The sequence below is a fragment of the Tachypleus tridentatus genome, chromosome 13 (genome assembly GCF_004210375.1).
Source record: "Tachypleus tridentatus isolate NWPU-2018 chromosome 13, ASM421037v1, whole genome shotgun sequence".
Taxonomy (NCBI): domain Eukaryota; kingdom Metazoa; phylum Arthropoda; class Merostomata; order Xiphosura; family Limulidae; genus Tachypleus; species Tachypleus tridentatus.
In genome coordinates, this window is record NC_134837.1 from 42965370 (window position 1) to 42980409 (window position 15040).

Consider the following 15040-nt stretch of genomic DNA (forward strand, 5'->3'; position numbering starts at 1 on the left):
GAATATATGTTACTTATAACACAAGGGAAAAACATCTTTAAATATTTCTGAATTAATAAGATATTTAAATTAGTAGAAATAAGTGGAGAAACTACGATTAAGTGGAATATTCTTCTCCTACACTGCACCTGCTATAAATGTTGTGGGATGTTCTGTGATAAGATGGTCAAAATGATTTTAATAAATCATCCATGTTTTACTACTTACAAGGCTAAGTTTGTTGGATTAAAGTGATTTTTAGTAAGTTAATTAGCAAGTCTTGTAACAACGACAGCTCACATAAAGTTGCAGTTAAATGGTTTTATCAGAACTAAGTTTTTAATCTTTTCTAAAGAAAAATATTCATGTTCTTAGATCATAAAGATGTGTTCAAATAAATATAATTTAGAATATCCAAGGGAATATCTTTTGTTACTTAATAACAAAGGGAAACAAATGACTGTAAATAAATCTGAGACAAAAGGAACACATAGAAAGAGACCTGTAAGTAGCCACACCTCAGCCTTGATGACTAAAGCATAGAATTTTATAAGAGGTAAGAACCCTCAAACACAAAGTTCAGTGGCAAATGATGTCCATGTGGCACTAGCAATAGCAACAACATAATAAAGGAGGATCTTAATTTGAAAAAGCATTTAAGCAGAACAAGTCACATGTATACAAGCTGCTTTCCTGACATATTTGTTCAACCATCATATATTTTAAACACTTGAAGAATGAAATGAGTATTCATACTAATTCAAATGAACACATTCCTGTTAATTGCCAAATGCAGCACCTATGGGTTTTTGTGTGAATCGACTGTTGAAATGATTACTGGAAAACTATCATCGTGAAATTCAAATCAAACTGCAATTTCCATTTCATGCAAAGCTAGATGAGAGCTATCTTAACTAGTCACCCTTAATTTAACAGTGAAACACTATAAGGAAAACAGTTAGTCATCACTGTCCAATACCAACTGTTATACTACTTTTTACTAACAAATGCAGTGATTGACCATCATATTATAACTTCCCCATGGCTGAAATGGCAAGCACGTTTGGTGGGACAGGGATTCAAACCTCAGACCCACAGACGAGTCAAGCCAGGCGAGGAAACTATCAGACACAGCAAAACTAAACAAGATGGTACAGACAAGAACAATGTGTTGAAACTCCAAAATCATTGTAGTACAATGCACTCAACTTTTTGTATAATTCAGGAAATTTTCAATTTGAAGAATACAAATGGCACATTTTCTGCAGTTCATACTCCCTAGTTCCTAAAGAATTATGATGTCCAAGCCTCGTATAACATTTGCTGTTGCTAATTAAAAATTATATGGAATATATTGTTTATCAAAAAATTACTTAAAACTTGTATGAAAGTGTTTGAATTGTATGACTAAAGAGAACTGTATTTCCCAACAGCAAGCATGTTTGGTGGGACAAGAATTCAGTCTTTCCAGTCTAACAGTTTGTTTAAAATATATTGTATAAAAATTAGAAGAGCATCAAATTATGATTAAAGAGAAAGAATTAAGATGTAATATGTATTTCCTAGTTTGTTACTTTAAGTTATTGTGAAGAATAAAAACATAAAATGCATCAAAGAAAACAGCTTTAACAAGGCTGATGGAAACATTTAAATGCATTAAATATATTCAATAACTTTTGATTTTCAACAATAGTCAATGTATAATTACAAAAACTGAATAGCATAAAATATTTGTTTAAAAAAAGATTAAGTTCCTAACATGTTCAACTTTTCCTGTTTTTAAATATTCTACACCATTTTACAGTACATTTCCTCTGATATCTATGAAATATGAAATGTAAAATTCAAAACAGTAGAAACAAAAGAGTCTAGAAGTATTAAAATAAAATTGGTGGATGAGTTTGGTTTAAATTTTGCAAAAAGATACACAAGAGTTATCTGCACTAGTCCTCCCTAATTTAGCAATGAAAGACTAGAAGGAAGGCAGTTAGTTATCATCAATGAAAACTGAGACTGACCATCATGTGTCAACCCTCATTACACACATTTGATTATGAGACAAATGCCCTTGTGGGTCTGGTGTGTGATAAAACAAAAGCAGATTGGTCAGTTCCTAGAATCAAATAAATTTCATACAATGATAATAAGAGAACAACACAAAATATGTAACTTACCTTTAGTCAGAGTGGGTAAGGAAACAAAAGAACCTTGGATAATTCCTTTCAAGGCTGTAATTCAATGGCTCCAAAAGTTACATAGACATACACACATACTGAATAAGAATCATATTTTACATATTAATATGAAAATTCCATATATAAAACATACTTCAATCAAATATTTTGAAACAAGTTATTAGCAAATTTAAAGTGAATATAAACTTATGGCTATTTATGACAGCAAAACATTTTGATTGTATTAATTTAATGTCCGCCTTTCTCCTCCCCCCCGTCATTTTCATAAGAGCTGCAAGCCATGTTTGTGCTTAACATTTAACATTACATAATATAGGCTTAGTCACTAATACTAGTAATACTACTAGAAGTAGCACAGGTAGAGGCAGTCCATTTCCTAATTTAACAATTAATCAGTGATGCAGCCACCTCATAAGTTATATTTAATAAATCATTTCACATTTGTTATTTAACAATTCCACTAACTCGATTCTGAATAAAACAAAATGTGTGACACAATGACGTCAAATATATTAATGTTTATTATTGCACTTAGTTTATACTCTTATACATACTATACAATAGTTTTTACATTACAAAATGCTTGATGCATTTTCTGGTTTAGTAGGCGTAAGGTTTCGCACCTAATTATATTCATCATATCCTCTTCTGAAAATCAATAAAGTTGTTACTACAATTATTTATTTTATTTGTAAACATCTCAATGACTAGCACTATCAGGCTTACGCATAATTTGGTATCACTAGGCTCGAGTAGTAGAGGGCGTATGATACATTTTCCAAATGTTAATTGCAGAAAAAGTCGAACGACAAATTTCAAATGTTCACGAGTATTAGTAATACAGTAGGAAATCTACGCAGCACAGAATTATAGTATTACCATATCATTCATTCTTTCAGTTGAAGGAACTAGTGCTAACCCCGATAATACTCTATTATTTATTACTAGTATTAGTAATGACTGAGTACTACAATTAATAAATTACACTATACTGACTAATAAAAAAAATAACAACTACTTATAATATATTACTTACAAAAAACAAAAAGTTGCGTTCTTTCATGTACTCCTACATTTTTAAAGATCGAAAATACGAATACTGTACATTACTAACAACAGAATTTTAAAGTTAGTATCTTATTTACAAAAATCTTGAAACCATCGCCATTAACACGGAATTATACCACTAGAGGGCGAAACGTATTTTTAAAAGTATAAAGTACAGTGGTACCTCGGTTTTCGAACAGCCTTCTGGAACGGATTAAGTTCGAGAACCGAATCAATTTTTCCCATAAGAAATACTGTAAATTAAATTAATCCGTTACAGACCTCCAAAAATTACGCATTATAAAGAATTTTAAGTAAAAATAATGCTTATTTATACCTGTATAATAATACTTACATGCATAAAGTCAACCACAAAAACTATAAACACAATAAAAAAAACAATAAATGAAAATTTACCTGCATTTTACCCGTGCTGAGGAGAGCTGATGGCGTAAGTGAAAGGTGGTGAGGGACGTGGAGAGTAGGAGGGTTATTATTGTTTGGAAAGGTTGTCACCTTCCATAAAAACGTCAGGTAACTCTCCTTCTGGAGTTCTTTCTCTTTTCTGTCTCTTTTCACCGCTACAACCTGCTTGAGACTCACCGGAGTTATTTCTCTCTAAAAACTTGTCTGATGAGGTTTGTTTCTGCCTGCATTTTAAAATGTTTGTGAAGTAAAACATGGCATTGTCATTGAAAAGGTTTATGCTGCAGTTTAATATTTCCACAAAACTTTGTAACTCTCCCCATTTTCCACAAATTTCCTTGATTAGTGAACTAGAAACATCCTCCCTTCCCTCCTCCTCATCTGAAGACACTTTCTCAGTTGCCTTCTGTTGCTGCTCCTTCTGAAGGTCTTGGAGTTCTTCCGTGGTGAACTCAGTGTTGTTGTCTTCCACCAACTCCTTCACATCATCACTACTTACATTCAAGCCCATGCACTTGCCTAGTGAGACAATATCCTCGACAACAGGCTCAGCCTTCAAAGTTTCTATTTACTACTGAGTCTGGCCACAATTTCTTCTAGGCTGAGTTCATGGTTCTCAAAGACACTTTCCTGCAGGCTTTGTCTATGATCCTCAAGCAATGGAGGATATTAAAGTGATTTTTTCAGAACTCTCTGAGAGTTAACTCTGTATCAGAGGTCACCTTTGAAACAGTGCTTTGGTGTAGAGTTTCTTAAAGTTTGATATAACCTGCTGGCCCATGGGCTGAATGAGAGGAGTCGTGAAAGGGGGCAAGATCTTCACCGTAATGAAACTGTACTTCTCCACCAACCCGTCCTCCAAGCCTGGTGGGTGAGCAGGTGCATTGTCCATTACAAGAAGGGCCTTGAGTGGCAACTGTTTTTCCGTGAGGTAATACTTTACACTTGGGGTAAACACTTCATGGATCCACTCCATAAAAAATTGCCTGGTTACCCATACTTAACTATTAGCCCTCTACATGACATTTAGTTTACTTTTCAGGACATTATTTTTCTTAAAAACCCTTGGGTTCTCAGAATGGTACACAAGCAAAGGCTTAAGATTTATCTCCCCACTTGCATTACTACATAACAATAGTTAGCCTGTCCTTCATTGGCTTGTATCCTAGCAGTGACTTCTCCTCCTTGGTGATGTAGGTCCTCTTTGACATTTTCTTCCAAAAGAAGCCTCTCTCATCACAGTTGAACACTTGTTGGGGAAACCCTCAGCTTCTACATGGTCCTTAAATTCCCTAAGAAATTTATCAGCAGCGTCTTTGTTAGAACTGGCCCCCACCCCATGTCTCACCACACTATGTACGAGGGCTGTTCAAAAAATACGCGGACTGACGTCATAAAACAAATTGTACTTTATTTAGAAGTTACAGGTCTGAGACTCCTTCAAAGTACTCTCCTCCCCAACGCACACACTTATCCCAACGGTGTTTCCACTTGTTGAAACAGTCCTGGTACGCTTCTTTTGTAATGTCCTCCAGCTCCTTCGTCGCATTTGCCTTAATTTCGGGAATCGTCTCAAATCTTCTTCCTTTCAAGGGTCTTTTGAGTTTGGGGAACAAGAAAAAATCGTAAGGAGCAAGGTCAGGTGAGTAGGGGGTGGGGAAGAACAGTGATCGAGTGTTTGGCCAAAAACTCACGAGTTCTGAGGGCTGAATTTCGCAACAACGCGGTGCATCTTCAATTTTTCGGTCAAAATCTCGTAACAAGATCCAACTGATATCCCATACTCTTCAGCAAGCTCCCTGACAGTCAGACGTCGATTTGCCTGCACCAGGGTGTTAATTTTGTCGACGTGTGGATCGTCAGTTGACGTGGAAGGACGTCCAGGACGCTCATCATCTTCAATGGACTGTCGACCATTAAAACGTTCATGCCACTTGAAACATGCCGTACGATTCATAGCAACATCACCGTAAGCCGTGTTAAGCATAGCAAAAGTTTCAGTCGCAGATTTTCCAAGTTTAACACAAAATTTCACAGCAAGTCGTTGCTCCTTCAGGTCATTCATTCTGAAATCCGCCAAACGAAAAAATCGCACTTCACTTAAAACCGCGTAGCTAATACACAAATAAAGATATCTGCAATCGGGAAATGGCGTCGTAATCAGCTGATCTGTGCGAACCTAGCGACACCAAGCGGATTCCTCTGGAACCAACTGGAGCCGCGCAATTCAAACAGTCCGCGTATTTTTTGAACAGCCCTCGTATGCCACTTCTCTTCCTAAATTTTACTTTACTTTTCAGTATGGTGCAGACTATAGACTTCGCCATTCCAAACTGTGTAGCAAGGTTAGACACGCAAACACCACTCTCATGCTTCGCTATGATATCTTTTTTCACCTCTATTGTGGCTCTAACAACTTTTCTCTCTGGTTTGCTGCTTTCATTATCCTTCTTTGACCCCATGGTGGCTTATTTAATCAGAATACTTAGAGAAAAAAAAGAAAAACGAGAACGTTCACAGCAGATTTTAGGGGGGTGGACTAAGCGACAGATGCAGGTAAAATGTTTTGGGTAAGCCTGGCGTGGGCCGAAAATGGTCGAAGGATCGTTCGGGTCATCAATCGGGTTATTTTGGGGGTTCGGGCCTCAACAACCGAGACATGGTTCGAGAACCGAGTTTATGTTCGACAACCGAGACATTTTTTTCTCAAACAATATGTTCGAAAACCGAATTGTTCGAGAAGGGAGTCGTTCGAGAACCGAGGTACCACTGTATTTGTTTCTTAAGCACAAAGCCACATTATGAATCATATGTGTTCTGTCCACCGCGAGTATCGAAATCTGATTTTTAGGGTGATAAGCCTCCGAATTTACTGCTGAGTCACAATTGGAAGTAAAATATAAAATAATTTAGTAATTTCTATTTTCAATCAAATAAGTCTATTTGAACCCCAATATAAATAATGTTGTATGATATCTTTGCCTAACTCTATACCTCTATACTTTGTATTTTTATTTCGTGTTAAGAAGCTGGATGGCTTGCAGTGATTTTAAAATCATTTGATTAACGTTTAGCTTCAAATGATACATTCTGTATATTTATACTCATTCTTGGGCATTGTATTTGATCCCTGCTCACTAAAAAATCATAGCGACTACAAATAGCGTCACTCCATTACGCAAAGCGCTACATTTTAAATAGGAAATATGAATTATAATCATTTGTATATTGTGTATAATTATATTTTGTATTATTTATAGTATTGTATATATACAATGATTATATGTAATGTTATATGTTGTTTCAAACTGATTAGGCTCGCCTAAAGTACCTAACACACTTAGCTGATTCGATCTGCAGTAACATATATAAATCTTTCTTTGTATTTGTTTATAATACAGTTATATTTAATATTTATTGATTATATGTTCAATTTAAGTTAATACTAATTTGTAAGATTTATTTATTTATTTCTATGAAAAAATTTAGTTTAGAAGTAGTGTTAATGTTTTATTAAATTCCCGAGCTGGGCAGTTCAAGCAGAAGCTTTTTTTGGTTACACATATGAATTGATCATACAATATGTCTTATGGTAGTACATAAATAAGTCTAAGGACTTATAACACTAAACTCAAACGGTCGATCCCCATTCATAGACACACAACTTTTTGTTCGTAAATTTACATGTGTTCTAATATATCACACTTTTCTTACCACGTCAAAGATGCGACTTGTAGCAGGCCGCTTCCATTATGGATGTGGTTGCCAAATTTGATTAATATTCATTTGTTTGCCAATGTTATAAAGTAAAAAGAATGTATATATTTTGGAAAGAGTAAAATTACAAACCAAACATGTCTTTATTATCTTAATATATTAATATTTTGCACCAGAAGGGCTGTTATATCTTCTTCTCGTCAACAATGAATTTTTGGTGACAAAATACTAATTACGAAACATCAAATAACATCAAAATGTGATTAGGAACTCGCCGCTTCCACGACAACTTAATATCGGCTACGGTTATCACATGACTTACTGATTTGCACATTCAAAATATATTTAATAATCCTGCTTCACCTTGAATTAAAAATAAAATACTTAAGTATGTTGAATTAGGCTTTTATTTTATATATACTCTATAGTGTAGAAGAAATATGAACTGGTAAATCTCGACTAAATATTAGATGTATCATTAACCATTTGAAAATATAATTTTGATACAACAAATTGTCTTAGAAGTGCCTTTTAGAATTTCTTAAAGAAAAAGCAAATAATGTTTATTATCAGAATACATTAAAACATGTTTAGAATATATTACACATTGATTGTTTTATACGTTTCAGGAACAAAAAAACACAAACACCAGTACTTTTACGAAATTAAACTCTGTAAAATAGGTAGAAAAAGTTGGGAGATGTTTATTAAATTAATTAGTTCGTACGTCAGTATTATGTTGTCTGACTTTACATCAACTGATTTATTATAAGTTATTATCTCACTAATATTTTATATAATTTAGCTGTATGACCTCCGTGTGTGTGTGTTTAATGTAGTATATTAACAATTTGTGTATAAATCATTTACGTTATTCTTCACCCGAGTTTCTCCAATTGGAACCTTATGTAAATAGCACGTAATCCGTAAAGTTTGTTTGTTTGTTTGCTTTTTGGAATTTCGCACAAAGCTACTCGAGGGCTATCTGTGCTAGCCGTCACTAATTTAGCAGTGTAAGACTAGAGGGAAGGCAGCTAGTCATCACCACCCACCGCCAATTCTTGGGCTACTTTTTTACCAACGAATAATGGGATTGACCGTAACATTATAACGCCCCCACGGCTGAAAGGGCGAGCATGTTTGGTGTGACGGGGATGCGAACCCGCGACCCTCAGATTACGAGTCGCACGCCTTAACACGCTTGGCCATGCCTGGCCGACTGGTCTTATGATCCATCTTTGCTCTAACTCGTATGTTTTGTCGTTCTTGTTGTTTAACTGAAAGCTTTACTAACCATGATTTCCTTTTCAGCAACTTCTGGGCACGGTCAGAATTGCCGCCCTGATCGTGAAAGTGGATTTTCTCGGGGTACCACCATCCCACCCACAGCAAATTTTTTGGTTAATATTTAACCTCTCACAGATCATCCACGGACCTTTGTCACCAACCTTGTATACTTGAAATATTTTCGGTTTAGCTCTTAATCGCTAACCCAACACGGAATTTAACTTCATGAGTAGGGAGAAGGGAAGGACTTTTCTTCTGAGTACCGTAGAGTGCTTTGCGTTTCTCCTTGAAGCGCAAAGTGTTAATCGGAATACCTACCACGCTTTTTGTTTAGTTTTATCTACAATCTGACCCCTATCATGTAAAACTGTCATGTATTTAATTTACTTTTCCAAATTTTCTGTAATATCTTGATCAATCAAAATTGTCGCGAGCCAAACCATTCCTATTTGTGTCATGATTTATTGCAAATACGTTTGTGCCCCTAGTGGCACAGCAATATGTTTACGAGCTTATAACGTTAGAAACCGGATTTCGATATCCATGATGGGCAGAGCACAGAGAGTCCACTGTAAAGCTTTGGGCTTAATTACAAACAAAATACAAAAGAGAAACTTGTTTCATCGTTTTATGGGCTAAGATGATCTAAAAACTATAGCAGGTGTAAAACACTTTTTATAAGAAAATGTAACTAAAATCATAAAAAGTTCAAGTATTTACAAAAACAGGCGTTAAAATTAGTATTTGAGATCATATTTGAATAGATTTCGTCAAGTGCGTTCTAAAAACATATACATTTACATATTTTTTCTGTTATCTATTAAAAGATATTGCAAATTAACATCTTCAAGGGGGACACTTTTTTTTTTTTTTGTCTACCGTCTGCATACGATACGTATTATACTGGAGCTCAAGTTTTTGATATATTTAACTGCATTAATCTTTATATTAATTTGTTTGAAATTAAGCATACAACTACACGATGTGTTTTGCCCATCAAAGGTATCAAAACTCGGTTTCTAGCCGTTATATTAGTACACAGGCGTCTGGTGTATTTCATAACTATATCTTTGTACTTATACTGAGATGCGTAAAATAATTACAAAAAACTATTTAATGAGGTTAAAACCTATACATTCAAAATGTCAAATATATAAATAGTTTGCTCATATACGTAAGGTTGGATGTTTGACATTGTACTTTTACCCTTACTTCACATCCTTATTGCAAATTATGATTCATTTCCTCCAAAACGGTTTGTTTTGCTTATCCAATAAGAATCTCTGCTGAAGTATGCATTGATGATACATAAAATCTTGACGCATTTTTCGAACCGTCGTTCGTATCAATTTAAATTCGAGTAACCAATTACAAACGATAGATATCATCTTAAGACCACCGCACGTGAATACTCGTAAGTACTTCATGTTATTTATATAATAAACATCCCTTTTTAATATTATTATGTCTCAGAATTCACTTTTAGAATGAAACTCCTTTTCTGTACTCCTGTTTGTTTGTTTTTTATTCCATTTTTATCGTTTAAACTGATACTATATAATGAAAAGCTAAATAGCAAATTCCTGCTCTGCGTTCTCTCCACAAATAGAATGCCAAATTTTAGTGCCATCTAAGACTACCATTGACCCACCAGAAGTAATTTTTATCAGCATTTACAAAATGCAGTCATTAGTTATTCGTGACTGTTGAATTCAAAATCCACAGATAAAAGCGAACAATCATTTCTGTATCGTTTAATCGAAATAAAAATTGTATATCTTTTATATTTTTTTCCAAAAAGAAATAAACTATTTTATTCTACAGCTATAACGTTCATTGACTAAATTAAACGGCCTGACATGGCCAAGCGCGTAAGGCGTGCGACTCGTGATCCGAGGGTCGCGGGTTCGCGCCCGAGTCGCGCTAAACATGCTCGCCCTCCCAGCCGTGGGGGCGTATAATGTGACGGTCAATCCCTCTATTCGTTGGTAAAAGAGTAGCCTAAGAGTTGTCAGTTGGTGGTGATAACTAGCTGCCTTCCCTCTAATCTTACACTGCAAAATTAGGGACGGCTAGCGCAGATAGCCCTCCTGTAACTTTGTGCGAAATTCAAAAACAAACAAACAAATTTGCTAATCAAAACTTAATTAATTTCACTTTTTTATTTTGTTTTCCTTTTCATCTCATTGTATTCACGAAGAACTTATAACGATGTATTGTTAACTTTTTAAATAAATGGATATCAAACGGTTTCTGATAACTATTGAAATATCAACGCTAACGCATTATAGTTTGTAGTTTAATTAAATAACTATTTAATTTAGTCTTTTGTTTTGGAATTTCGCACAAAGCTACTTGAGGGCTATCTGTGCTAGCCGTCCCTAATTTAGCAGTGTAAGACTAGAGGGAAGGCAGCTAGTTATCACCACCAACTGACAACTCTTAGGCTACTCTTTTAATAACAAATAGTGGGATTGACCGACAAATTATAACATCACCACGCCTGAAAGGGCGAGCATGTTTGGAGCAAATTTGTGATAGGTAAAAATGCAGTGTGATCTATATGTCTGTGGACGCGTTATGCCACCGGCGCACACTGTAATCAATGCAACATAAAAAAGTGCTTTTAAAAGCTACCATTCCAGAACTTATATGTGCTTTTTGGGTGTTTGTAAACGCAGTTTATATAATTTCAATGACTTGTGTCCAGAATTGTTGATATTAGAAATTTATCAAAACACTATAGCATCTAATGTAAACAAAAAAATAACTTGTTGTTGTTGTTAAGCGCAAGGTTACAAAATGGGATATTTTGCTCTGTTCACCGTGAACAATGCAACTTGTTTTTGAGTGTTATAAGCCGACATACTTATTGCTGAACCGAGCGGAGGATTAAACAAGGAAAAAAACTACATTTAAACACTCAAACATTACTAAATTTTGACTTCTTTTCTGTTTTATAATACTTTAACATTTTATATGATTTTTGAAAAAAAAAGCGAATGTCTTCTTTTTAATATTGCATGTTTCTTGAAACTTAGTGTGAAGATTTGAATGGATAATGCGAAGTCAAATATAATATATAACTTCTATCAAATGTCTGGTCACTGATTTAAGATATTTCATCTGTTGTTTAGTTTCAAGAACGTTATCATGAAACCTGTACGTGGTGTTATTTTGCTTGGTGTTCTGCTCGCGTTTCCTTTCCAGATTCAATGTGCTCCATTATCTGAGGACGATAACCAAATTAAAAACAGTGCAAAGAAGTTAGCTGATGTTAATGCTGATGCAGAAACTGCGGAGAAGAAAATAATTGTGGAAATAGAAAGTGGAATCTTATATTCCATCCGAAAGTTTTTCGATGTTAATAATCCAGAATCGGTATTTAACCGAGCATTCACTTATGTACGAAATGTTGGGGGTGAGTTAAAATATGTTTCAATTATTTTAAATCATTTACTTTTATTGTATAAGCGTGATAAAATTTATTTGCCTTTTTATTTTCTACGTCTGTAAAGGGAGCGTCGCTTTCGTTAATAAATATTCAAGTAAAGATGACTATGCCACAACGTATTTTGTGTAAGCTTAAGATAAACGTTCAGCGATAATTGAAGGTGAAGTTATTTTGAGTTGGTGTAAAAGTGCACATACTAAAATATGTTTTCTATCTAATTTGAATGGCACAATGATGACTTTGATGACATTTTACCGGTGCTCACTGGAAATTAGGTACTGGTTGGTTTTCAGGAAGTTTGTACCTAGTTCCTTTAGTTTAGGCATAAAGAAGTGTAATTTATTTTCAGAAAACGTGGTGCTCTATGTATTACGTGGTTGAGTTCCGGCAAAAGTACCTCTACTTTTTAAAAAAAATAATTTTATCGAAGCAGGATAGCTTTATGGTAAGAACAACTTTAATATATTTTCGTGGAGAAGCTGACGTCAACATTTTTTTATAGTGTTTGCATCATATAGAACGCACAATTTCGTTTTCAGTTAATTGAAAATAAAACAAAACGTACTGAGATAGCGCTACCTATAATGTATTAAAATTCGTTTTCTTCAAAACACAGAAACGTCTTTTGGGAATGAATACATTCTGATATTTCCTCGTATAAATTAGTATCGTTGTTTGTGTCATTATAAACAACTGTTATACGAAAACGAGTAATTCCAACGAATGTTTAATTCATAGTTATATTTATTAAATTGAAATTGTGTGAATATTGCCTGGGAAACCTTTATTCTCACGGTATCTTTCATAATGGTTGATCTCTTAAAACTTATATTTTAAGAGGTAATCATACTGTGGTATTTTTCAAATACTACAGAACGAATCTAAAATATGTTTCCCTTTTCACAGAAGCCCTAAGGAAAGAGGTTGATAAACGCCTCACGAATATAAACAACATAATTAAAGGATGGTCTAATGAAGAAAATCTGGATGATAAGGTGAAGGTAGGAGCTGTTATCAATATTTCATGACACTGAAGCAATTAATATATCTTATTTTCCAGCTGCTTAGCTGAACAACAGTCAATAATCTATACATTTATACTGTTATTATCAAATTGTTCTTTTAAAAAACGAATGTGATTGTGTAACACAATTCTAGTAGTTAAGTTATATATATGGCCCGGCATGGCCTAGCGCGTAAGGCGTGCGACTCGTAATCCGAGGGTCGCGGGTTCGCGCCTGCGTCGCGCTAAACATGCTCGCCCTCCCAGCCGTGGGGGTGTATAATGTGACGGTCAATACTATTCGTTGGTAAAGAGTAGCCCAAGAGTTGGCGGTGGGTGGTGATGACTAGCTGCCTTCCCTCTAGTCTTACACTGCTAAATTAGGGACGGCTAGCACAGATAGCCCTCGAGTAACTTTGTGCGAAATTTCCAAACAAACAAACAAAAAGTTAAGTTATATTTTATTTTAAAAAAAGGGGACTTAATTCTTATTCTAGTTGTTGTTTATCTTCCATTAAAAATTATATGAATTTCTAGAAACATCTGTACAAAAACTATGTAGCCTAACTCGCTTGTTAAACATTAATCAAAGATAGTTCGTTTGTCTCCTATTTACGACGGCTGCTTCCTGCGCAGCGTTTGAAAGTTTGATTTGTTTTGAATTTTGCGCAAAGCTACACGAGGGCTATCTGCGCTAGCCGTTCCTAATTTAACAGTGTAAGACTAGAGGGAAGGCAACTAGTCACCCACCGCCAACTCTTGGGCTACTCTTTTACCAACGAATAGTGGGACTGATTGTCACATTATAACGCCCCCACTGTTGAAAGGACAGCATGTTTGGTGTGACGGGGATTCGAACCCGCAACCCTCAGATTACGAGTCGAATTCCTCAACTCACCTGGTCATGCCGGGCCTTTTTATCATATAGAAAAAGTATAGGCGCTATATATGACCTTTGTATTATTTGTTTGCCTCCAAATTTACAAGTTTTACAAAACCTTTTCAGTCTCTTGTGTTATGCAAGTGTTGCTTTTTTGATATTACATGCGTAATGATTTGCACCCCGCTAGTACAGCGGTGTGTCTCCGGATTTACAACGCTAAAATCAGGCGTTCGATTCTCCTCGGTGGGCTGAGCAGATAGCCTGATGTGGCTTTGCTATAAGAAAAACACACACACACACGCGTAATGATTACGATAATGTTATGTTGTTTTTAACTATTAATACATTTATTTTGGTTTTTATTAAACTTGATTGATTTAGTACCTTTTAATATACTTGTTATTTTGTTTCTCCCCAGAAGCATAGAAAAAGTGGAGCTGAAATTGAGGAGTCAAAGTAAAGTTCCAGTCCATCAAAAATATGTAGAATGTAGTTAGATCCTTTTGCTAGTTTTATAAAAATACATTGAAAAATAATTGTTACTTCTCCTTTAATGCTTTCGTTTATCGTTGTTTCTATAATACCATTAAGAAAAATTAAAACAAAAATAACACCGGTAGTATCTTTGCTGTTATTTTTGTTTTCCAACCAGCAAAAGTACATTTTATTTTTCATTTTGTTTTCAAAGAATTAGTCCATATTGATGTCTTAGTTCTAATATTTAACTTTAGTATTTGTTAGAGGTATAATGTGAAAATGGTTGTTGTTGTTTTTTAACGGTCTTACAGTCATCAATAAATAACTCTTAAATTGTACACAATTTTCTTTTGTTGTTCAATTTTGAAGATGTTGTAAAGAGAAAAACACACAAAAAACATAGAATCTTATAGCTTAATAAATTTGAGTTTTATTTTGCAATTTGTATTATAACCTTTCCAAAACATCAAATTACAAATTGAATGAGATTAGCCAATTGGATCACTATTTTTGTTTTACCACGAAAATTTATGGCGTTGAAATGCTGACGAATATTGAAAACAAGTTTCTCA

General features: G+C 34.6%; 2 protein-coding genes across 14 annotated transcripts in view; one reads left to right on the plus strand and one right to left on the minus strand.

Moving 5' to 3' along the window:
• Nucleotides 1-3358, minus strand: part of LOC143240216 (RING finger and SPRY domain-containing protein 1-like) — a 70941-nt gene extending 67583 nt beyond the window's left edge. For 2 of the 10 annotated variants that reach the window (XM_076482329.1, XM_076482322.1), the window contains exons 1-2: nt 3211-3358; nt 2154-2251 (exon numbers count right to left, since the gene is read on the minus strand). The gene's annotated coding sequence lies outside the window, so the exon portion shown is untranslated. Of the gene's footprint in view, nt 1-2153; nt 2252-2797; nt 3143-3210 lie in introns of those variants that run through there. The other 8 variants (XM_076482331.1, XM_076482325.1, XM_076482330.1 and 5 more) reach the window with 5 other exon arrangements.
• A 6554-nt stretch (nt 3359-9912) lies between these two features.
• Nucleotides 9913-14811, plus strand: LOC143240339 (uncharacterized). Of its 4 annotated transcripts, none has more exons than XM_076482603.1 (4): nt 9913-10065; nt 11789-12072; nt 13012-13106; nt 14413-14811. In XM_076482603.1, the coding sequence occupies exons 2-4, from the start codon at nt 11805-11807 to the stop codon at nt 14449-14451; spliced, it is 402 nt and encodes a 133-aa protein (XP_076338718.1). In that variant the 5' UTR covers nt 9913-10065; nt 11789-11804; the 3' UTR covers nt 14452-14811. The 4 variants fall into 4 exon arrangements, with proteins under 4 accessions (XP_076338718.1, XP_076338719.1, XP_076338720.1 ...); XM_076482604.1 differs by having other exon boundaries at nt 13012-13100; nt 14410-14811; XM_076482605.1 differs by having other exon boundaries at nt 13012-13100.
• The last annotated feature ends 229 nt before the right edge of the window (nt 14812-15040 follow it).

Excerpts from the sequence above, each read along its gene's own strand:
- LOC143240339 (XM_076482602.1), top strand. The coding sequence starts at position 11,805 with ATGAAACCTGTACGTGGTGTTATTTTGCTTGGTGTTCTGCTCGCGTTT. Across the intron at positions 12,073-13,011 it reads TTATGTACGAAATGTTGGGG|AAGCCCTAAGGAAAGAGGTT; the intron begins GTGAGTTAAAAT and ends CCCTTTTCACAG. Across the intron at positions 13,107-14,409 it reads ATCTGGATGATAAGGTGAAG|AAGCATAGAAAAAGTGGAGC; the intron begins GTAGGAGCTGTT and ends GTTTCTCCCCAG.